General features: G+C 37.8%; 2 protein-coding genes across 3 annotated transcripts in view; one reads left to right on the plus strand and one right to left on the minus strand.

The window, feature by feature from the left end:
- Nucleotides 1-1,209: 1,209 nt before the first annotated feature.
- Nucleotides 1,210-2,759, plus strand: LOC116164984 (mitochondrial amidoxime reducing component 2-like). 2 transcript variants are annotated; one of them, XM_031479250.1, is made up of 6 exons: nucleotides 1,210-1,360; nucleotides 1,446-1,711; nucleotides 1,762-1,938; nucleotides 1,981-2,176; nucleotides 2,223-2,506; nucleotides 2,564-2,759. In XM_031479250.1, the coding sequence occupies exons 2-6, from the start codon at nucleotides 1,464-1,466 to the stop codon at nucleotides 2,679-2,681; spliced, it is 1,023 nt and encodes a 340-aa protein (XP_031335110.1). In that variant the 5' UTR covers nucleotides 1,210-1,360; nucleotides 1,446-1,463; the 3' UTR covers nucleotides 2,682-2,759. The 2 variants fall into 2 exon arrangements, with proteins under 2 accessions (XP_031335110.1, XP_031335109.1); XM_031479249.1 differs by having other exon boundaries at nucleotides 1,457-1,711.
- A 2,677-nt stretch (nucleotides 2,760-5,436) lies between these two features.
- The window catches only part of LOC116164599, a 36,488-nt gene continuing 17,514 nt past the window's right edge, over nucleotides 5,437-24,410 (minus strand). The window contains exons 8-13 of the mRNA XM_031478792.1: nucleotides 18,938-19,022; nucleotides 18,606-18,884; nucleotides 18,410-18,557; nucleotides 6,291-7,341; nucleotides 5,767-6,074; nucleotides 5,437-5,721 (exon numbers count right to left, since the gene is read on the minus strand). Coding sequence (XP_031334652.1) covers nucleotides 5,598-5,721; nucleotides 5,767-6,074; nucleotides 6,291-7,341; nucleotides 18,410-18,557; nucleotides 18,606-18,884; nucleotides 18,938-19,022 — 1,995 coding nt within the window. The 3' untranslated portion in view covers nucleotides 5,437-5,597. The remainder of the gene's footprint in view (nucleotides 5,722-5,766; nucleotides 6,075-6,290; nucleotides 7,342-18,409; nucleotides 18,558-18,605; nucleotides 18,885-18,937; nucleotides 19,023-24,410) is intronic.

A 24,410-nucleotide genomic window follows, 5' to 3' on the forward strand; every position in this document is an offset into this window, starting at 1 on the left:
TCGAGATAGCCCGTTTTATCGAGATTAACAGTTCGGTCGGGCCGCTGGGACTCTGTTCGCTCTCAAATAGCTCGTGAAGTAGCTGGTGGGGTGCTTCCCAAAGGTCTTCAGCGGAATGACTGTGTACTTAAACCTTTGCAACCAGGTTGCGGCGTTCGTCTCCAAAGGCATTGGCATACCTGTTAAGGCGTTCTCTTCGGAAATCGCCGTGCAATCCTTGTACGTCGTGATGTTGTCCACAGAAGCTTGCGCATCGCTTCCCCGTCGAACCTACTTCGCAAAGAATCCGCCGCTTGGCGGCCGGGTTGTCTTCAGAGACGGATCGGCTGTTTCAACATGTGGACGCTCATGATGAGCGCGGAGGCGTTTGCTTCCTCCATCTTCCTGGTGGCGCTTCTTGAGGTAGGCGACGTCGTGATGTTTGTATTCTTGCACCACTAAAGGTGCACCCGAAAACACATTTGTAGCTTGTACGGCAGAGGACCCGAAGATTGGTTGAGAACTGATCCCGTCTAGCAAACTCGTTGCTCTTCTTGCCGTTGGGAGGAATCTGGGTTGCGTCGAGGTCCTGCGTGTGAGTGTTTCTTCTCGTTAGCTCTGGTGGCGGCAGTGGTTAAGGGCGATACAGGAGCGCGTGTACCTGTTGCTAATGGTAGTTCGGGTGCATTGGCTTGGAATGGGGTACCCTTGTTGGTATGCGCTACACCCTTAGGGAGTGTGGGCGTAACAGAGTCATTTTTCGTTTCCGTATGCCTAATACACATTACCAAAAATTTAAACAAAATTCGTAAGTCCGTTACTTCAGAAAATTGTACGTACGCACGTACAGATGGAAAAACAAATTATTTTGTAAAAGTAGCTTAACATGATCTAAAACGTCGACATTTGATCAAGTTTCCGCATGCTCAAAAAATGGTAATCGCAATAGCCACCTAGCTCGAGTTAGGAAGCTAAAACTAGACAATTGATTCCTCTGGTTAATGCTAAAGTTACTTAGTTTTATCGATGAAGAGATGTTATTTTAGTTGCCTGACTGTTAAATTAAACTAGACGAGGCGCATGCTGGGTCAAAACTCAAATAGGATCTTAATTGGATAACATTTTTGTCTTGATTATCATTTAATCAAGATAAATAAATCGTTCTAGCTAAAAATAGCACTCTCATTGCACCTATTCCTGATAAGCAAGAGCAACGTCGAGTTTTTATCTTACATTGAATTAATTCATAGTTGATTGTAAAGGTTATCTGCACATTATACGACTATTATGAAGTTTTGACAGCTTAGTGATTAGGCACGTAAACGACTCCATTACAGTAGTAAACACGTTCCATCTAGATTATCTACCTTTCACAATACAAGTAATAAAAATGTTACAACAAAATAGAAAGTGATGTGATATTTTTCTTCAACCCATTTCAGTTCTAGGTTTGATTAATCGTCTAGTTGCTTTTCAGGCTCCTCATGGCACCTCAATACAGCACCCAAGTCACCCTTGCCACGGTCACAGTGGTAGCTGTGACAGCACTGGCATATTACCTGCGCAGAAGGGCTCGTAACAGGATCCCACAACAATGGGAGCCTGTGGGTACCGTTACAGAGATGTTCATGTACCCTTTGAAAAGCGGCAGACGTGTACCGATTGATAAAGCTAATTGTACCGAGTACGGGTTCCAATTCACTGATCCTTCCCTTCCTCATTTTAGAGATCGGTAAGCCCTCTACACTTTGATTACAGTTTTTTTTTTTACTTCTTCATTAGATGCTTAGTAATATACCAGGATACAACCAAGGAAATGAAATCGGCTAGGCATCACCCGAAGATACTTCTCTTGGAGGCAGGGATAGTTGACAGGGATAATTTCTCCTTAAGTGCTGCAGACATGGGTAGCGTCATTTTCAAAGTACCGGATTTGACTGCGGAAAAGAACCACGTGATGTAAGTACCAACATTTGCGTTTTATTCTACAGATGATTGCAGATTAATAATGCACACGGAAGAATTGGTATCCACATTGGATTGTGGTGACGAAGTGGCCGAGTGGATTTCTAATTACGTACTCGGCAAACCTACTGGTCTACGTTTAGGTTTTCATGACGGAACTCACGGAAGGGATATAGAGAAATATTACCCGAAAGAGACAGCAAGGAATCCGCACCTAAACAACTCTGCGGGGGTAAGTTTGAATGATACTGGAACCATTTATCTAATTGTATTTGTAGGGCCTTTATAGTGACTTGGCCACCTTCCATCTCTTCACAAAATCGTCATTGGAAGATGTACAAGCGAAAATTCCAAATGCCAATATCACAATGAATAATTTTAGACCGAATATCGTAGTGGGCGGCGACATAGCACCATATGCCGAGGATAGTTGGGATTGGATTAAAATTGGCGACGTCATCATAAGAAACGTCATGACTGTGGCGAGGTGTAGATTGACCACCCTTAATCCAGAGAACGCGGAACCCTTAAAAAATTACGAACCAATCACATCTATGAAAAAGTACACGAATTGACGAATACTCCACACATTTGAGATATTAACCATATTCCATTGTAGGTTTCGACCTTCCCAAGGATTTGAAGTTGGGCAGGCAACCCCAACTTTCGGCATATATGCCTGTTTGCGCAGGCCTGGCCAAATAAAACTAGGAGATACCGTTTATTTTGGAAAGTAGTGTCACTTTTACTTATTAATTAATACAATCAGCGAACGCTTCCACGTTTCTTTGAAAATAAATTCCTCCAAATATGAACTTTATTGAGCTTCCATTTCCAAATTTTCCAAAGTAGAAATTCCTGTTAGCACAAGCAACGTTTGGAAACCACAGCTTACGTAGAACGAAATGTCTTGAGGTAAACTAACACCGTTTGTTAAAGTTTATGCAAAGTATTTAGGTAATTTTCAAATGATTCTCCTATTAGTAACACCCTAGATAATGTTGAACTTATTAAAAACAAATTCTTTAAACCAAGACTAGGGATTGCCAAAATTTGTTGCGCTTTTACCGGTAACTTTGTATAACATGTGCAAAAGGCCAGGACCTAAAATCTTAGTTGACTTGCTTGGTCATTTCACCAATTGACGAAGTTTCCGATATTGGAAAAAAATATCTCACGCTGCGGCCAGGTACATTAATCGCATTTCCACTCAGGCAGGAGATACATTTTGTAAGTTTAACGTAACTTAGATTAAAATCAAGATTTTCAACGGCCTTGTCTTTCCCCAAGTCCTCAACTCTACCGCAGTGTATAAAGAGTTCCTGTAACCTGCATCAATTTAAATGCCAACTTAAAAATTATTTATAAATGAAAATTGTTTTTACTCCATCGCCGAATATTTCAAATTTTGCAATGAACAGCAGTCTGTTGAACTGTCTATTTTATGTTTGTCATAGTTTAATGTCTTATTAATTGTTTGTCATATACTTATACTTACCATGACACTTCCTATACAATATCGTTAATTGTCCAAAGGAATTATAAATAAATAAATTTAAAAAAAACAGAAGTTATAGACTAGAAACCAATTTCGAAAAAAAATTCAAAGGGGTAACTTTTGAACTAGTAGCCCAATCTTAGAACTGTTTGAAATTATCGATTCTACAGGCCACGTTCTACAAGAAAATTTTTTTCCGGGTCGATCTGAGACAATTTTTTTGGGGGCCTCAGAAAAAGGCAGTGTATAACCTTCCTTTTTTAGCAAAAATCGACTGCACCAAAATTTCTCGGGAAAATACTTTTTCTTATTAATTTTGGTGCGTAGAATCCAAAACAATTCGTACTTTTTCGATCAGACTTCTCAATCAAAAGTTATACTAGAAACCAATTTAAAAAAAAAATTCAAAAGGCTGTAACTTTTGAACTAGTAGCCCAATCTTGGAACATGGTATTTTAACCCTTCCCAGCTTGTACATTCTACATTGTATATTATTCATAAAAGAAAACATTGCTGATTACCAGTTTTCATATAACATACATGAATACTCCACTAGGTGTAGAGACAATATTAGCTCAAAATCTATTCGACTTACAACATCTCGGAACTGTAGTAACTATTACGGGATAAAATGTTATAATAAGTTACCCTCAAATCTGCGTCTTTTATCTTTCAATAAATTAAAAAATGAGGTAAGTAAATACCTTAAATTACACCCTTTTTATTCTGTCGATGAATTTTTAAGTGCGGAATGGCACCTGTAACTATTACTACTTTTTTTTCTTTTGTAGTACATGTTTTTGTTTTGTTTCTTTAGTGTTCGTTTTATCTACGCTACTTGACGAATCTGATATAGTCGCAGCACTATCATAGAGTATTTACATTATTATTATTATTATTATTATTATTATTGTTTGAAATTATGGATTCTACAGGCCACGTTCTATAAGAAAATTTTTTTCCGGGTCGATCTGAGACAATTTTTTTTGGGGGCCTCAGAAAAAGGCAGTGTATAACCTTCCTTTTTTACCAAAAATCGACTGCACCAAAATTTCTCGGGAAAACACTTTTTCTTATTAATTTTGGTGCGTAGAATCCAAAACAATTCGTACTTTTTCGATCAGACTTCTCAATCAAAAGTTATACTAGAAACCAATTTCAAAAAAAAATTCAAAAGGCTGTAACTTTTGAACTAGTATCCCAATCTTGGAACTGTTTGAAATTATGGATTCTACAGGCCCAGTTCTATAAGAAATTTTCTTTCCGGCTCGATCTGAGACAATTGTTTTTGGGGGCCTCAAAAAAAGGCAGTGTATATATAACCTTCCTTTTTTACCAAAAAGCGACTGCACCAAAATTTCTCGGGAAAACACTTTTTCTTATTAATTTTGGTGCGTAGAATCCAAAACAATTCGTACTTTTTCGATAAGACTTCTCAATCAAAAGTTATAGACTAGAAACCAATTTCGAAAAAAAATTCAAAGGGCTGTAACATTTGAACTAGTAGCCCAATCTTGGAACTGTTTGGAATTATGGATTCTACAGGCCACGTTCTATAAGAAAATTTTTTTTTCCGGCTCGATCTGAGACAATTGTTTTTGGGGGCCTCAAAAAAAGGCAGTGTATATATAACCTTCCTTTTTTACCAAAAATCGACTGCACCAAAATTTCTCGGGGAAACACTTTTTCTTATTAATTTTTGTGCGTAAAATCCAAAACAATTCGTACTTTTTGAACCCGAAGGAAATCAAAAAATGTTGGTCACTTACTATTCATCTAAAACCGTTTTCCCATGATATGTTCTAAGCAGAAAAACAAAATATCGATGCGATATTCTACAATAGTAACGCTTATAGTTTATGGGTTGGCAGAGAATACTCTGGAGAAACCTCACTCACCACCGGAAAAGAAAGAAAGTAAAACACAACGCCCGACCTCTGGATCAATACACTCCATTTACATTAAATAATGATGGAAAAATTTCGATTTGCTATAATTTAAATAATTGGAAGATACAGTAGTTACATTTACATATTTTATAAACTACATAAAAATGTTAACAGTCTACGTAAAGTTATAAAACGTACAAAAAAAATTGACAGATGCTACAATTATTTCAAAATTAACAATTATTGTACAAAAAGAAATTCTAGTTTCATTGCAAAGATCTGAGCGTTTTCTGAATATGTCGCATTGTGCAAGGGGGGACCGCCTCCATCATTGCTTTATTAAATTGTGAGTGACCAAGGAGATTAGTAAACATCATCTTCGCGTGTTTCCTGAAAACAGTCTTTAAAGCCGTCTGATAAGTACTAGGAATTTACCTCGTATCCAGATTCCCTTCCATCAGCATATTCGCGCCGGTATGCAAAATCTTATCCCTAGTATCCCTTGGAAGTTGAAACGTTTTTTCGGCGCCTAAACGATTCGTCAAGGAACAAAGGAGCCGGGCAGCGGCGCAGCGGACGATTGCGTTTTGGTGCACAGCACCCTTTGTGGTGATAATCGACACGACACGTGGAGCTGCCATGTGGAGACACATCTTATCCAATGCCCCGTTCGCGTCGCTTCTCAAAAATTTATTCGTATCCGCCGTTCGATGCAAGAGCGGAACGGCGATTTCTTCCAACTCCTAAAAAACACATCGATAAAGTCCTCCACAACTATCTATTAGTGTTAACGTGGAAAATTAGGTCATCAATAGACTGATACCTTTTGAACCCCATCAATTTATTATTGCATCTAATATTAATCTAGGTTAAACTACTGCGCCGCACAATTACCCCCCTGGTTTCATTTCCGCAATTTGAATAATTCATGTATGGTAATTTTCAGTAGTTCCACTTACCACTTCTAAGGGTTTTTTATGATTCGAAAACATTTCCGAAGCTGCCAAGGATGCAGCCCTCGCCACCTGCGAGCGCAGATTTCGGATGTGCCTCCCGAGAGCAACGCACGTTGGGTGCATGTTCAAATCGAGAATCTCGGGATGATGTCGGGTCAGTCTCACCATTCCCTGTAACCCTTTCATGGTCACCTCCCAATCGGGATGCTCCAACTGCGATAGGGTCTCGTGAAATCCATCCTTCGCCTTTGGGAATGGGTTTAGGTAGTCGGGGAAGGGAGTCGTGTCGCGCTTCGATGACCTGACGGAGCCCTTACGCGAAAACTGTCTGGTCAGTGGTGGTTTTTGCTTGGGCGTTTTCACTTCTGGGCATTCGTGCTTGGGGGTGTACTCCGCGAGGGAGCCAGGAAGGACGGTGATCTCCACCGTAGATTCTGTGGTTTCTTTTTTGTCGTAGCGAATAAGGTCATTGAGGGGAGGTGCGGAGTTCACCGATTTGCGTAAAATTTCTGGGGAAATTTGAATGTTTATTTCAGACTTGGAAAGTTTGGTTTCTATGAAGGTTTTCGGTAGAGAAAACGGTTCGGGATAATTTTTGTGTGCAGACTTAAGTGTTTCTTGCGAGGTATGGGCTTCATCACTTTCAAACTCATCGTGAGTTTCAAAGGAGTCCTCGCGTTTTACTCGAGCATCCGCCGAATAAAGCTCTTCGATGATGTTCAAACTGTCACGGTCTAAGTGCGAATGTGCCGATTGCGCACGACTAAACGTTTTATTTTCTTCTAAAACATCTGGTGCGCTATCTTCGATAACGGTAAAATTCTCGCTGTGGTATCTCGGACTGTCCACTTCTACGAAGCTTTCACTCTGACGTGGAGACTTCAGGGGCGATTCTTGTAGGCTATGAGTGCAACTCGTTGCAAGATGTGGTTCCGCCGGTGGTGTACATAACTCGGATGTTTCAGAACTTGAAGAAAACGGTTGCCGGACCAGCACGCTGCGCTGCGAAATCGACTTTCGCTCAGGAGTCGCCTCTGGACTGGGAGTCTTTGTTCTAGAAATGAAAAAGAAACCTGTCAGTCTCACCACGGCAATACAGGAGAAACATACAAGTCATCCGCGTGCAAGTACCCCACGGCCACAATCGGTGTGCTAATTTTCGGTGGCGTTACGTCGACCACTTTTCGACTCCTAAACCAAAAATTACAACACGATGGGAAGGACTTCCAAGCTTTCGACTTAGTCTCTTCCTTAACACCCCACAAATTATGAGTGACCGCAAATTTTTCTTCGCACAACATTTTTAAGGCATCGCGAATTGGTCAACTATTTCAGTTGCGAGTTTGTACTAAACTGAATTTTCAAACCGGCATTGATTGAACTGACCGTTTCCCCCTCCACTTTGTCTAGTAAAGCATGGTAATTCTATATTACAACATCGATCTTGTTTTTAAAACTTGGTCTCAACCGTTAATGCGTTGTACGCATATACTGAGGAAAACAATCGATTTTTCCGTAACTTAATGAAAACACAAGTGTGTTGACCTATATATAGAATATATATACCGTTCAGTAAATCGATATGTGGTATATTTACACTTTAACACGTATTGAGTTGTTTAACAATGAAAAGTTGAGGATCAGACTAGCAACAGCTCCTGTAGAACTATGAAACACGCCACTTTACACAAAGAAACATTGCGTGAGTGACAAATATCGCCCAAGTGGTTAGTGGTCTTACGGTCTCATCGTAGTTTCAGCATCTTTCACCATAGACCACATGGGACAGAGTAAATTCTTCTTAACCAGAAGGGGTTAATCTACTCTGTGTCAGTGGCCTCTGCACCTTCACTAGTGGGCTAAAAGTAACGCCATGATCGATTGTTTGAAGCGTGTCAGCTAATTGTGGGGTTAACTGTTTTGCATAAGTAGACCTTTGCTCGCAGTTTCCCGTTTCGAAGAAAATGTCTGCGTCATATCACCCACTTTCGGTATGACCTTTCCACGAAAAATCTCAGTTGTGAATAAAACTTAGTGGGGCGAATAATTTTTGACCGAGAATAAAACTTAGATAAAGGGCAACTTGTTGAAACAGATAACGGGAAATTATCGCGCTTCGCACTAAAATAAGTGTTTATGACCCATCTTCCATGCGGTTTCAACTATCTCTTACAACAAACCGGAGAGCGAAGTCGAAGCCATTTTTCTCTAGCTCTAGCTCTTGCTGTGCAAGAAATTGAGGGATTCAGATTTTTATATGGGTTTCAGATAATAGGCATTTTTTACTTTTTTGTCTCTTCATGGTTAATTTTTTGTATCGTACCTCTTGTTACAAAGTCAAAAAGACCAGTCATTTTTGTTGCTCACACTAGAAAAAAACATTGAGCATTGTAATGACAGAGTTACTTTACGTAAAAAATGTTTGAGATCTTTTTCATTGCAACAGGCGGAAGGAAAAGTTTGCAAGCTTAGGCCATATTCAACCAAACAAATATTCATTATGCGATTGTAGTTCAGCAAGCTATATTTGTAATGTGCACAAAGACGCACATTACAAATATAGCTTATATTTGTAATGTGCGTCTTTGTTTTAAATCACATTTGACATGGACATTTGTTTCGTTTTACACGATAAAAAGAGGTAATATAATGTTTCATTTCTTACACTGCGAATGAAGCTTGCCTTGGTAAAATTCTGTTGATTCAGTTTTTTCTGTAGACAACCTTAGAGTTGGTGAACGAATTAAAGCTAACGAAGTATCGCCGTCATTGCTTTCCATCATAAAATAGGCGTTTTAAGTAAGGTTAGTCTAGAGAGAGGGGGGATGAACTTTGTACGAAATTAGGCGGTCGCTTCTGGTCAGTCAAGTCAAAAAATTCGATTAGTGCTCGTAAAACTAGTTAGAGCGATAGATGATGGTTTTGAGTAGTCGACCTAGTCAGAGAAAACCAATGGCGTTTTCGTAAAGCGACCTTTAACGCCTATTAAGTAATTAAATTTGGCGTTTGGGAAAACCGAGCTAAAAGAGAAGAAATAATCTAATTCAGAGCGACAATATTAGTGTCCAGTAGTCTTTTGGAATTTATCATTTTGCCTCAGTGGAAAAAATTACGCGAAAAAGATAAGTTCCCATTTTGTATTATAATAAAAAGAAGTGTATGTTAGTTTTCGCGACCCTTAGCAGAATTTGCAATTTGCATCACCGCGTTATAAACAAAGTACTATTCATTAATATCCACAAACATTTTTCCGCGCTCTATGCACTGCAATACATTAGAAAGAAGGATACTCTAATATCCTGTAAAAAGGAAAATTGCGATAAAGAAAACTGTTAGCAAAAAGTCAGATATTTACGTTCATTTTCGTGCAGGTGAAAAGGGATTTCCCACCCATTAAACCTAAAGTTCAAGAATAAACCTTTAAAAACGAGTTTATGCTAGTACTCGTTTCTTTTGCCAACCTAAAATTTTTACTGACCAGAAGGATCAACACCCGAAATCTGTAATTCAATCTATCATCACCAAAGGCATTCCATTCCAAGAGCTGTTGTGGGAGTTATTTATATGATTTTAAGAATGCATCCTGGAAATCCGTTTGTGCCATGGTTTTTATTTTCCTATCTAATCGTTCCTTTCGCGATTCTGTACATACTCTACCGTTTAAATTTCGTTCCTCCACTACTCTCCATCCTATTTCCTCTACCCTCCCCCACATCACCCTTAACATCGCCTGAGGACCCAGCAATATACAGCAAGTATACTGTAGTTAAACAAATTGTTTGTATCCCAATAATTCCCTATAACTCTATGTAAAAAAAGGAAAAGTAACAACTTATTATTATTATTATTCATTATTACTGCCGGTTGTAATTGTGAGATCTTGCAAGCAGTCACCTAAAGCAGTCTGACTCACAATAACTTAAATCATTGATTGTTACCCTCATCCCTTTTTCCTCCCCTAGATTACTTCCTTCAAAAAAAAAGCAAACAGTTTGCATTTATTATCCAAGTCATAATTTATTTTGCATTTTCAAGAAAAGTCCCAGGCGAGATTAAACATTTTTTATGCTCCTCTTAATTAATCTTTCTTATTTTCCCCCTTCTTTTTATAGCCTTGGCTTTCTCGACCACCAGAGGGCTGTTTTCTAATTTTTGGGCACGGCTCCCGAACAGGGAAACAAGAGTTACTGGCGCCAGCTTTTCCCAACATATCTAGTGTCTCCGTAAGCAGCCGCAAGTTCTTTCGTTTTTAGGTGTATTTTTGTCCCCTTTTAGTTCGTGTCCTTCGACCACGTTGTTACATATTATTATCATTTAAACTGTTGTATGTTGTGTATTTTTTCTATTTGTATTTTTATCTTAAGAAACCCCTGAATTTGTTACCAGTCTTTTCACACTTTTTAATCTTGCGGAGTCAACATAGGTTTCCATTTAAATTTAAACCATTTTATAAAAAGCAATGTATCAAGGAGACGTCCTCAATATTTTCCGTGTTTATTTTTTACCAATAATTTCTGGTTGCAATTTTCACCTTAAAAAAAAAGAAAGGTAATTTGTCTCAGTCAACACAGTATCCTCTAAAATCTTCCCTGATGCTTCACCTTGATATTAAAGTTATAAGGAGCAATTGATTGGCAATACATTTTCCTGAAAGACAAAAGTCAAATTTTTCGAGTTCTTATGCCATGAGGTATGGTTGAATTAACCCAAACACCCTGTATGTTCAGGATGGGAATGGAAGGACTGGGGTGCCGAAGGGAAGATACTACTCCAGCAGTTTTTCCGTAGGTTTTTACTTAATGTTAGCCTCCTTCCCTCAGTACACGCCGACTCATACGATACATTCCCTTCTCTCTCCCTTCCAAAGGTTGGTACTATCGGGTAACCCCTAACACGTTACACGGTAGGATTAGAAAAGAGTGTAAAGATTTAAGGAAAAAGAGTCTCCATAATCGCCTTGCTTTATACAGGGTGTTCATTTGAAAACTTCCCACACGGATTTAGCGAAAACCACTGATTACAGGAAAAACGCCGAGACACGTTAAAAGATTTTTCAAGGGGGACTTTCTATCCAAATATTACTCCACCTTTCACCCTCTGTCACCCCCTTAAAAGTTTTAAGTGACAAGTGGTATCGAGTAATAGCTTGTTTGAAAGGGCTTTTATTTTGACGTTCGATTTTTTTAATTCAGTTTCTTTAAATCAATCTCAGACCCAAAAATTATGCTTTTTTCTTTAATTTTTTTTTGTAACCATAATACATTTTGTACTTTAAATACCTATATTGAGAAGGGGGGCATAAAGCTGCAGAAAAGACCATAATTTATGCGCGATTGGACCTTCCAACCAGTATCGCTATCTTATATAATAATAGACAAACATAAAGAAACGAACATAATTCACAATGCACAATTATTGAAGTCATTCGCAAACTTTTCCATAGTGAACCTTCAAAACATGTGAAAATGCTCGGTAAAACACATTATGTTATTACAGGCAGAACCTTGACATGCTCTAGTTTTCATTAAAAAAAAATGATCTGATCGTTCATAAATTCGTGATGGCATCGATCGCATTCTTTCAAACCTAACCTAATTTTTTTTAGTAAAATGAATTAAAATTGTATGAATCACTTATTGGCTCATTTGAATGTGTATGATGCTTTTTTCTAAGATTCAACGTTTGAACGTTTGAAAATTTTCCAAAACAAGTTTACTTAAATACGGAAACTTTTATCATTCCTGAAGCCCAACCGTTCAAAAAAAAATGCAAGCAGTTGAGGCATTTGATTTTGAATTGCTTGACACCTCGGCACTCTTCCAAACTCGAATTGCAACTTCAGAGAAATGAAAAGCATTACACTAGGCGAATAAGGGCCCTAAAAGCCGAGGTATTAAGAAGAAAAGCATTTATTATTTACGGTCAGCAGCAGACAATTGGTAAGTATTTCAGCCTCGGCAACAATATTCTCAAAAATTTAAGAAAAAAGAGAATTTACTTGAAGAAATGAAGATAAAAGGTGATATGGATAACATTCAAATAAAAGTGTGAAAATTCGGATACTTTAACTGTTGATGATGGTATTAATTACCCTTGCTTTTTTTGCAGATTGCACATACCAAACGCAGAAACACGGAAAAAGAAATTTCCCATCTAAATAACGCGAAGTAATTTCTTTTATATCATCACTAATGAATAGCTAACAACCCGCATTGTATCGGTTTTCAGGAATCGCGTGGAAATCCGTTATTCTATACTGTAAATAACCCTGATAAAAAAAAATTAATTTAGCAGAACACCTTGACCTCCACGAATCGATACAAGTTCGTTTTCTCATAATAATACAGGCTGGCTCACCCATACCACCACGAAATGCCAATAAACGCTATAGTTGTAAAAAAAAATGAAACACAATAGTCTGTTGAACCAAGTCGTATCAGACGAGAGCTTTGACGATAGCTTGATTCGTCGAGGTTGATTACCTAAAGGGCAGATGACCCTCGCGTTGACCATTATAGCCTGTTTTACCTTCGACCTTTTATTTATTACTGATTTATCAGTTCTGTTTTAGTCATGCTCTGCCGATCAATCTTTTCTGAATTTATTAGAAATTAGTTTGCATGCCATATCAGGAACGGACTTATCCTCGTGTGAGTTGTGTCGTCTCATATTCGGCCATTTTGCCTGTTAACATAACCATTCATCCAAAAATGCGCCTCATCGCTAAAGACGATTTTTCGTAAGAAACCTACAGGAATATCTTAGCAGGAAGAAAGAACCTTCTTAAATCTCAGAAAGTTGTTGTTTCTGAGGAATTGTTTCAGGAATAATTACCAGTAATCACCTAAACGTATAAAACGATACCTACCATATGAAAATATTTTTATTATGAATATCAGTACTTCATAAGGGTTGGTATTTAAAAAATCAATCTGTTTCTATGCCAAGTTTCAAGTTTAAGTCAACTGTTAGTACTTTTCTATGTAAATAATAAACATGTTTTTGTATTTTGTACTTCATTTACCAATTACCTACTAATTAAAAGCCTGGGATAAACATACGCTGAAACATTGTACATTGTAACATCCATCAGGTGTGCAAATTCAATAAAAAAAACTTGTCTGAAATTGATTCATAAATCAATGACACAGAGCCACAGACTCCTGCTTTCAAGTTTATATTCAAATTTGAGCTTTATCTTGTGTCAAAGCATTTTTGAGTTCTTGTGCAAACGGTATCTTCTCTATTACAGAGATGCAAAAAAGCCCTCGGCGTAGGTATAACAAACCACTTCCCAGGTCCGTATGTAGTCTACTATTACCTACTCATAAACTATTAAAAGGGCGAAAATGATTGTTAATTGAAGCATTCTCATCGTAAGTGCATAATTAATTTAAGTTATGAAAATGTGATCTCATTCGAAATTAGTTTTATTTTCGCTTTCAATAAGTCATCAATTTAGAGCTGTGAATTATATGCACGAAAAAATGGTAAAATATGCGCATTTATGTGCAGAAGATTAGTGCCAAATATGCAAACAGGATATCCAAACATATGCAAAATTATACATCTTCCATATTTCCAAGAACAAAGGAATTAAGATAAACACTAGCAATAAGACGTTTGTCTAAGTTTTATGGCAAGAATGATTGCCTCCTGTCGCTAAGAATTAATTTTTAAGCACTAAGCAGAGAAACTTCTCTCTACATCAACAGAAGTAGGTATAAGAGGTGCATTAGCAAGGGCCGACAAAATATTAGGAGCAATTTCTAAAGCTCCCCCAATATCACCAATCAACACCGTAGAAAGAGAAAATAGTTTAGTTTAGAAATGAAGAAATTAAACGTCAATTAAATCAATAAATCTACCCTTCGGTTATTACAGTATGTTTCATGATCGCGCCCGTTACAAAAATCCGTAAAAATCTATTAAAAATTTAAATTAAAATCGATTAAAACAAGCACAAATGTAAATACGCAAGTAAAATATGCAAGTTTATAATGTAAAAGCATAGAATAACAAAATACGCAAAAATAAATTGGGTTTAATCGCTTCAAAATGTTGAAAATCGAAAGTGCACAAAATCTCATCCGAGTGCAACCAAAAATAAACGATATGCATTTTGCATGTATTCACAGCTTTAGCTCATCATACATCTCCCAAGCTGAATCATTCTCTTGCATAATTTGCAATAATGGCCCAGGACTGTTTGTTAAAATGTTGATAAAAGCGTGACAGATCTTAAAAGTTAAAAGTAAGTATTTTCCTTTAATTCTTATGATTATTGGTATGTCAGACAGTTGCAAGTCTTCGGCTTTTTCTACATTTAAAAATATGAAGTAATGGAGCAACTGGATTTCCGCATATTCCACACGGTACTTCATCCAGGATGCAAAGATAGAATAGCTACCTCTAATCGGTCTAATCGATTGTGGTCACATTTTACTAGCACTTGGGACATATCTACTCTTCTCTTGCACAGTAAAAGTCGTTACAGACCTTTTGCAATGCATTGAGGACATTGTCGTTACATTTTACTAGCGTATTGTCAAGCTTATTATTCTTCATTTCATCAATCCATGTGTTAATAGAATTCCCATTACGATCACCAGACTCATCTGCAAACTCTTCGTTTTGTATAATTATAACTACTCTCGCATTTTCGCTTGGACGACCTTCATCTCCGGTTTCATAAGCTTCTTCGTTAATTCCTGCTATAAGCCTCTTCAGTAATAATTTAGAGGCTTCACTTCGAAGCTCTTCAATCTCCATTTGCCCATTTTCCTTCATAATAACTGCTGCATGTTACAAGTAAACTATCAATGATAGCTGGTGCTCCATCTAAGTTCTGATCAGGCAGGCTAAAACTTTCATGTAAAACAATTATGTGATAACTACGTTACGATATAGATATATACAGAAGTCTTTCTTGAGCCGAGTAATATTGGTATAAATATCTAAAATAGGTAATCATTTTATCATCGAGTAGTTACGTTATGTATGTTCGCACCATGATCAAATTATTGTGTCTGCCCAGTCTTTTATTTAGCAACAGGAAGATGGAGCATCTAATATAATAATACTATGCCTCAAAATTTGTAATGTATAGCTTTCTAATTGATAAAAAAATAACATAATTCCTCAGCAACGGTTAGTTCTAGAGAGTATCAAAGGCATTTTTTTAAATAATGAGAATGGAAAAAGCTACCTCATAGTCAGTGGCGTATTAAGGGTCAACAACGCCCTAATCCCTATCGGATTTTGCGCCCCATATCAGACACATGATTTTTTTAGTAGTCAATAATAAACCAACTTTTACGAAATTATCAAGACATAAAATAAATACATTGACATAGAATATAAAGCGTACCCTAACGTACATTTAATTACGTGATTTATTTATTTACAATTAATTAACAATAAATTTATGACAGTCTTGAAATGAATTGTGTTATAACAGTTAAACTATTATTTATCACAGAAATATATACAATTTCTAACAGCGCGAACTATTTAATACTTCGACGTTGAAATTGGAACTGACTGAAACACAATTCGATTTGCTTATATAGCATACGCCCCTGTTTCTCGAACGTTTTTGAACACTTCCAAACCAGTATTAATTCTAGAATGTTCTCGAACAAAACACGTCATATTTCCCGGAGAGAATGCGACACATTGTTACCACCTTACAAACGGTTACATCCGCATTCGTTTCCTATCGCCGATGGCTAATCTTTTATGGCTATCGGGATTTCTAAAATATTCGCTACTTCAACTTTTCCTCTTTCAAGATAAATGGAGAGAAATTCTTGTACTCACACAGTACAGTATAATATACTGTGTGTCCCAGGTTGAACGCACCATAAGGAAACAGAGTTAGTGTATTTTTTCGCGAAGGATCCACGAAGCGTTTGATATGTATTTGAAGTTAGCGTTCAACGTACGTTATTGCACTTGTCTGATGCTAAAAAGAGATTGGAGTAGTGCGTTTCAAAGGTCTCATGGATCCTTCGCGAAAAAATACATCCCCGTTTTCCTATGTAGTGACTTATCTGAGACACACTGTATAAATACGTAGTTATACAGGGTTTCCTGGACGGAGCTATAAGAAAAAATTTGAAAATTTCGGAATCAAAAAAGGGAGAGATAACGGGCCGTAAAAATTGCATTTTAGATAGTTTAGAACTTTCGTATACTAGGGAGTTCTGTTGGAGGATAATAACCGCAAAATTTTTCAATTGCAGCCCTAGTCGAGTTTCACCAGAAACGTATTCCCGATCTTACGCCACTTCGATTTTTTCTTTTGAGGGTTTGCAAAAATTAGAGTGTAATCCAGAATCCAGAAACAATAAATGATTCGAAGAAATCCCCAATATCGCTAGGGATCTGCTTCAAAGGGTTCAAAATTTGTTATGTTATTATGTACACTGTGGCTCAGAAGTTTCAATTATCGGAGTGGTACTGGTAAATATCCGGCTCGCTTGGATGCGGGGATGCTCCATCTATGAGCGTGCTAGACTGCTACGTATCCTGTCTCGCGGCGCGCCGCAGGGGCCTTACGATACGTTAATCTTTAATGAGCATTTTTTGATTTTTCATATAATGTTTTGTTCATTCCCTTCTTTCGCCTCTATAAAATTCCGGCGCCCTAAGTACGGGCTTTGTCGGCTTATAGGTTATTACGCCACTGCTCATAGTCTCAAAATTCTGAGAAAAAAACGATTTTTTCACGTTCCAGAAACGTCTATGTATAGCAAATGGCAAAAACGTGTAAGAACTTGGAGAACGTAGCGTCCTGTCTTATCGAAAGACCGGCGTTTGTGTGCAAGTAGATTTCCGCGAAGAACTCTCTTGTCAATCACACAATTGAAATTTTTCTAGGTTTTCCTCACCGTAATTTTCTTTGTTAAAAATTCACCTTTCTCAGTTATTATTGTTATTTATCGTTTGACACCACCCTTCAAGTCATTTACCTATAACTTACTGCAATTCTTTCACCTGCTAAATAAACTTTAAGCTCTTGAATGTTGACGTACGATCATCTTTCATTCTCCAGGAATTACAGTACAGTAATTATTGAAATGCAGAATAGCTGATATCTCCCATCGACCGGGTACTAAAGCTCTGTAAATGGCGGGTTTATACAATGATTATCATTAGTTCACTATCAAAAATCGTTAAGAAATAGCCAAGAGAAACAAAGGTTTATTGCGCGTTGCGAACCAACGAAACCCTCCTGAGCTTAGTGAACTAATGATAATCATCCCTGTGATGTATCACCAACGCTAAACTTGCAGGTTATCTGTAGAAAACGTCATTTTGCTCATAATAAATAACGCAAAATTTTTGCTAGATAACTTGCACGTTAAGTTTGACGTTTCTGATACATCACAGGGTTGAATGATTGTGTAAACCCATTACAAACGTTATCAAAATCGGAACAAAACAAAAAAGTTAATTGAAGTAAAAAAAGGGTTCCAAATAAATTTTGGTCACCGCATATTATGAATTTAGTAGTCGTTTTGAGAAAGACGAAGTGTTTTACATAAAAGTTTACAGGATTCCAAATAAACCTCTATGAATAAAAGATATGATTACCAGCATTGATTTAAAAATAATCTTTTAATCAATGTTAATGCTATTGTTGGTGTTGTATGTTTGTTTTTCAACCTTTGAAGGATAAGAGGTTGAAAATGAAAGGCATAGTAAACCAAATTATTCAAATAGGGCGATGATTATTATGTTTAGAAATAACACAATCTTTAGATTTAGGTGAGGATCCAAACGATAATCGTTCGAAGGCAGTTTTTGACTAAAATAATCGAGTAAGTACCTACTTGATTCAAGTATTTGTAAAATGAGTACAATACATCGCAAAAAAGAAGTTTTCTTAGCAGAAAACGGCGAAGCTAATCTAAACAGACGCATTGGCCATAGGATAGCCAGTGTTACTTAATTACAAAACATTAGAAAATCAATTTAAAAGCTTTCCTGTAGTTAATGGGCTCGTAATGGAACGTAACTCCATTACTGACTATAAGTAAGGCTATTACACATTATAGCTGTTTTTACAGGTCAACATGCTTTGAGTTGACCCCTGAGTTGACCAGATGACTTACCTATAAAATTGAGGCGGTATCGAGACTGGTCCTTTGGGAACCTCCGTTTGGTGTCGCGTGCGAAATCGTAACCTAGTATCGGAACTAACTGGTACAGGTATGGCGGATTTAAAACTTTTCTGCCACAGCCCGGAACGGATCGATGCATCTGCAGAGAATCGTGTTAAACCATCAATCATCACTTGAGGACACTTACCCGAGTTTGAGGAGGACGTACTTCCCGATTGCGTTATCACGTTGGTGCGTATCAGATCGGAAGAACCGCTTTTGTGCAGATCTTGAAAGTAATTATTTTCGTTACTGACGGCAATAAACCTTTCCCTTTCTTCGTTCTTGGTGACGTTCTCCACTTTTCTTTTGGGCGGTGAGTACGATCTGCCCCTGGGCGATCGTAGCGCCTTATAACTCTCGGCCGAGTTTGTGGAATTGGTCTGATGAGCTTCCCTCTGTATTAAATATAGCGGTCGCAAAGTGCCTGTAATTTTATTAGTATCGACCAAACAAAAGGGAAGGTAATTTAGAACTTACCGTTTGCGGTTGATAATTTTACAGGTGTTGATAGGGTCCATGGGTCCACGGCCCAAATTTGTATGTTCTCGGATTTGGGATCATCCTGAAAACATATCTGTTAACATTTTCACTTAAGGCAAAGTTATTTACCGAAAAGTAATGATTTAATACTACCGGCCGTAGTGGTAATAGTCGGTAGAGCATCATCTCGTTAATTTACATAGTTATAACTTGTAGGAATAGCTTTGGGTACCGAAAGGATAATGCCAAGTTAAGCATTTTTGGTTGCAGCTGATTTGAAATGAAACGCGTTTGTTTACCGGAATTGATCGAAGCCAGACGTCGCCACAGGTACGGCGCCGTGTCCTTTTAATGACATTGCATGTAAAATTCGTTTGACGTCACACCTAATATGCAAACGGTACGAATGAGTAAGAAGTTTATCAGAAAAACCGACCTTTACAGTCGAACGGTGATCGAATACTACCCCGAATGCGGGAAGAATGGGTGGAAGAGCTCAATATCCTTCGATTATTTAAATTGATGGTGTACGTGCAGCACATAATCGTCAAATGGAAATACATTAAAAGGAGATTAGTTTTTTACTGCCATTATTGCGCTCAAGACTAATTAGACATCAATAGTTATACTACAGACATTACAATCAAAACGAAAGCCCTACCCCGATGTCTCCCTAATTGAAAGAAAATAGAGTCCTTCCACTACAGATAGTCAACGTTCTCCAATTTATTACCAAACTAAGGTGGATTCCTCTTTTCAGTAGGAGGTTTCTTCCTATGACTTGGTTTCAGATGAGATAGGGTAGGTACGGGTATAAAACACAATTTACTTCGTACCTACATATGTTAATGATATTCCGATGAGGTTTTTTATCTCACTATTGAGTGACATGTTAATAACAGAAGATTAAATGCTACAAAGTAGGTTTCCAGTTTTGCGAAACTTCGGTCCAGCAAATCAAGCGCGTATAATTAGTAACAATTAATTTTAATGAGTTAGGTACAGAAAACCCATCGTTTGGTGTTATCTCACAAGAAGCGCGCTTAAAAAACTTGAAGTCTGATATCCCTTTTTCCGATAACGACAGGCCGAGTATTTAATTAAAAAAGTTTTAATTTTTGAACGCAGTATAAGGTACGCGAGCGTCTCGGAATTTCTTATACTATAAGTACCGTGTTAATCTCTATCATTGCCCTAAATTCATTGTGCATCCGTACCGTTGTATTTTTTTTGCATTTTTTGGAACTTTTGGCTACCGCTCCGTTAACTTCAAGGTGAGCTTTTAGTTACTTTCCGTTTCGTCAGTTTTAAGGGTGCAATATTGTTTGCTTTTCAACCGTTTCACCGATTTTTGTTTTGTTACCTTTGCTCCCGCTAGGGAATTTGCCGTAATTTTGTTTCAGTTTTGCCGAAGTGACCCGTCCGATTCCTGGCTGCCGTTTCTCCAGTTGCTTTTACCCGAGGCAACCGACATGTACCCGCCAGACTGTTGGTACCGCCGACCTCGATCAAGGGCGAAATTTTTCGCTTGGTTTCACCCGAGTCCGTCTGTCCATTTCTGCCGTTTCTTGCCGCCGTTCCTCCTTCTTTTGCCGACAAGTCAGGTTGTCGCGGACTGCCGCTACTGTAGCTGCTAATTAATATAATTTGTTTATTTATTTATATTTATTTTGAAAGTAAACTGAAATTATTATTCCGCTAAAATTCTTTAATTTTAAAGCTCATCGCTTGTGCGCGGACTACCCCAGTTCGTCGCAGTAGAAGTGCCGCACTCGACTTAGAATTGTACTCTCGAAACCTTTCATCAAATAGTTAAATGGCTAGGAATCGTTAACCTCAGAATAAAATTGTTCTCGAAACCTTTGTTAATGCTTTTTCTATTTGAGAGCATTAATATCACTGTAGGGTTACCTATTCCAAGCACGGAGTCTAAATCCTCTTATTTTACTCACGGTGCAGTAAAATAATACGAAAGTTTTTTTATACCTTAATTCGCGATTACGGCAAAAACCCTCTCGGTGCTTTTAACCGGCACGTCTTTGGTCTAAACTCGGATGTGTTTCTTTTCTGTGGTCTATATTTAGTCTGTTTTATTGCATAATAATGCGTTATTGTAGCCTAATATTAATCACGTAACCCACTTGCAAATATTAATTTATCTTGGTAAAATCAGCGTATATTCACCTGAAACGGCTAGTTTGACCGTGATTACGACGTGAATTAATTTAAACTTTATCGGGGACCCGCATAACGAATTAATTTTAATTTTCTCTCTTCTCCATCTTCTCCAAAACCAAACGCCACACTTGTGACTAAGCACGGTGGTGGTAATTAAGTCCACCATGTTTTTTAATTTCGCCAATAGGAATCGTTACATTCACAAAAGCACAGAAGAAAAAGATTGGGCCAACTATCGAAACCCCGTTGACTAATCTCCTTCGGATCAGGAGGAAATATGGTATAACTCCTAGAAATCTTGGCGCTTGGCGCGAGAGGTTTCCGAAACCCATTCAGAAACAATGTTCCATAGAAATTAAACGACGCACAAAAACACACCCCATTTGCACTGAAGTTTCAGGGACAGAAGGCAGTGATAACGAAACAAAAATCAGTATTAGAAACTGAAAACAAATTTGACTAGTACATGCACTTCACTCGTTTCGTAGGGGGTGACTTAATGAAATCGGGGGTCTCCATTTTCGTTAAATAGTGAGGTTACCGCCGTCGACAATGACTCTTGGTCAACGCAGAATTTGCAAAGGGTAGATCAATGTAAGTCCTCCTTTCACCAGCCACACGCCCCCATACAGCCAGTTGTAATGAAGTGGTCTTGAGCAATTTTAGAGGACGTCTCTACTCATCCTATTGGGTTCCAGCTTCAATCCCCATCCACTCTAGGACCTGGTGGTATGTCCTCAAGAAGTGGAAATGTGCTGCGTCAGTGGCCGGGGGGTAGTTTAGCCAGATTAAGTTTGACGTGGTAATTGTCATTAATTTTCTAGGGAGCTCAACGCTACCATACAGGGTTACCAAGATTTTCTTCCCTCCCGCTGATGTTTCTTGGGGACTGGCGGCAAGATCATCGAACCTCTTCGCCTGCTCCAGCAATGATTGGTCTTTCCTAAGGAGTTGCCAGAACTGTTTCTTTCCAAACCCGAAAATGTGGTGGTGTCACAGTCCGATATTGAGTGCAGGAGCGAGATACAGCCTTTGAAATTGTACTTATTGTTGTATATATTATTTAAGTTACTTATGTAGTAGTTAGTAGTGGTTAGTAGTATGTAACGTGACAGGATGCTGTAGATGTAATATCACAAAGGGACATAAACAAACATTTCAATCTGAGAAAAAATCAACAGACATTGGTGTTCCCCAGGGCTCGGTGCTGGGTCCCACATTATTTCTCTTCTACATCAACGACATTACTCCTCACCTTGGTGTCGGTATAGCACACTTCCTATACGCGGACGATACCTCCCTATTGCTTTCAGATAAGAACGAGACACAACTCGAAAAATTATGCAACGAGAACCTTGACAAACTACACAACTGGTTCAGCAACAATTCTCTGGTATTGAATGGAGGGAAGACTAATTTTGTTAGATTTCATAACTTCCAAAAACCAACAAATATATTGACTTTAAAAATACAGGGTGAAGAGGTGCAGCATGTACACGAAACCAAATTTTTGGGACTACATATTGACTACAATATAAATTGGAAAAAGCACTGTGAAAAGCTGGCTGCTAGGCTGAGCTCCTTAAATTATCTGTTTAGAAATTTAAAAAATGTTATAACGCTCGCGCAATTAATAAACATTTACCATGCTCTGGTGGGCACTATCCTTCGATACGGGATATGTTTGTGGGGCACATCTACTTACTCTCACGAAGTTCTTGTTGCACAAAAACGCATTATTAGGACGATTGCGAATGTTTCAAAAATTCATACATGCAGGAATCTTTTCAAACAATTCAACATTTTATCTCTAACCAACTTATACATTTTAGAAACATGCAAACTAATTTTCAGATACTCACATACATTAAATAAAAACAAAGACATTCATAATCATAATCTCCGCGACAACGACTTTTACAGAATTCCGCACACCAAATATAACATTGGCTTGAGCTCACCCTTTGTACTGGGAGTAAAAATGTTTAACAAATTACCCGAACAAATTAAATGCTGCAATACACTAAATAACTTTAATAAGAGATTACTTCTATACTTAAATAATCACTGTTTTTACAATATCAAAGAGTTCCTTGCTTAACTGTGATATTATTTGTCTGTTAGTAATTATATGTGTATTTGACATGTCCTATACCTACCACGGTCCATGGAATAAAAATATTATTATTATTATTATTATTATAGATTATTAATACACGGTCTTCCTCTAAACTGAGATCGTTATTTATCAAAGTATACAACACCACTTATAGGGTCAGGCGGAGAAAATTGCGTATTCCACCCGCTGATTTTTGGTGTAGTCATTTTTACCGCAGTAGGACGAGTCGGTCAGTGTTTTCCCCGGTAGTTATCAACCTACCAGCATATTCAGAGGCTTGGTCTGTGGCTATGATTGGACATGAAGTTATCCTGAGGTGGCGTTGACGTTCTTGCGTATTCAGCAGTCTAATCCTGGCAAGTTTCTCCAAAGATCGTGCTTCTGTTCCATACAACATTGTGCAGAAGGTATCCCCCATCAACAACGACCATGTGGAAGTAGTGGGAAAGCTGCGTATGTTAAAGATTTTGTCCCTTTACGCATACCGTTCTCATTAAACGAAGACATGGGGAATGGTGCGAGTTCATACGACAGGTAATCCTGCAGACTTTCTGTCAATTGTTTCGCGTCATCGTTTTCCTTCATCGAGTTTTTCTTTCTTTTTTCTCCTGCGCCTCCTACCACTTGATTTTGGTAGCAATTAACCTGATCACTTCTCACTACTCCAGAGTTAATGTTAATAATTAAATAAGTTTCAAGGAAGGGTGAGTGTTTGGAAAGCTAAGTAGAATCCCCACGTCGTCGTGAGCGTCACTATTCATCACGTGCTGTTCCGAAGACTTCGATGTCACGTTGCTGTATTTCTTCATTTCTTGAGAAATTATGGTCATCCTTCATGCTCAACTGCCGGATCAGAACTTGTGTGATCTTCGAACAGTGAAATGACCCTTCGTGATGAACTTTTGAAACTCAGCGGCTAATTTCTCTTACAGAAACAGCATTTCTTGCATATACAGTGATATTTATTAAGAAGTAGACATAGGGATTTACGTGTATGGCTATTCCTTCTCCCTCTTTTAAAGAGTGCCTAATTTCATGCATCCAAAATAACTGCTTGAAAAAAATAAAGATCTGGATCGCACATGAAAGAAAATAAAAATACGGAAGCCAAAGAAACAATATTCATATTAATTATTAATAATGGCATCCAGGTGTTTATTTGTTTTAAAAAGT

The sequence above is a fragment of the Photinus pyralis genome, unplaced genomic scaffold, assembly GCF_008802855.1.
Source record: "Photinus pyralis isolate 1611_PpyrPB1 unplaced genomic scaffold, Ppyr1.3 Ppyr1.4_LG2, whole genome shotgun sequence".
NCBI classification, from domain to species: domain Eukaryota; kingdom Metazoa; phylum Arthropoda; class Insecta; order Coleoptera; family Lampyridae; genus Photinus; species Photinus pyralis.

Coding starts and splice junctions, on each gene's coding strand:
- LOC116164984 (XM_031479250.1), top strand. CDS start 1,464: ATGGCACCTCAATACAGCACCCAAGTCACCCTTGCCACGGTCACAGTG. Junction 1,712..1,761: donor CTTCCTCATTTTAGAGATCG/GTAAGCCCTCTA, acceptor CTTCTTCATTAG/ATGCTTAGTAATATACCAGG. Junction 2,507..2,563: donor CCAATCACATCTATGAAAAA/GTACACGAATTG, acceptor ATTCCATTGTAG/GTTTCGACCTTCCCAAGGAT.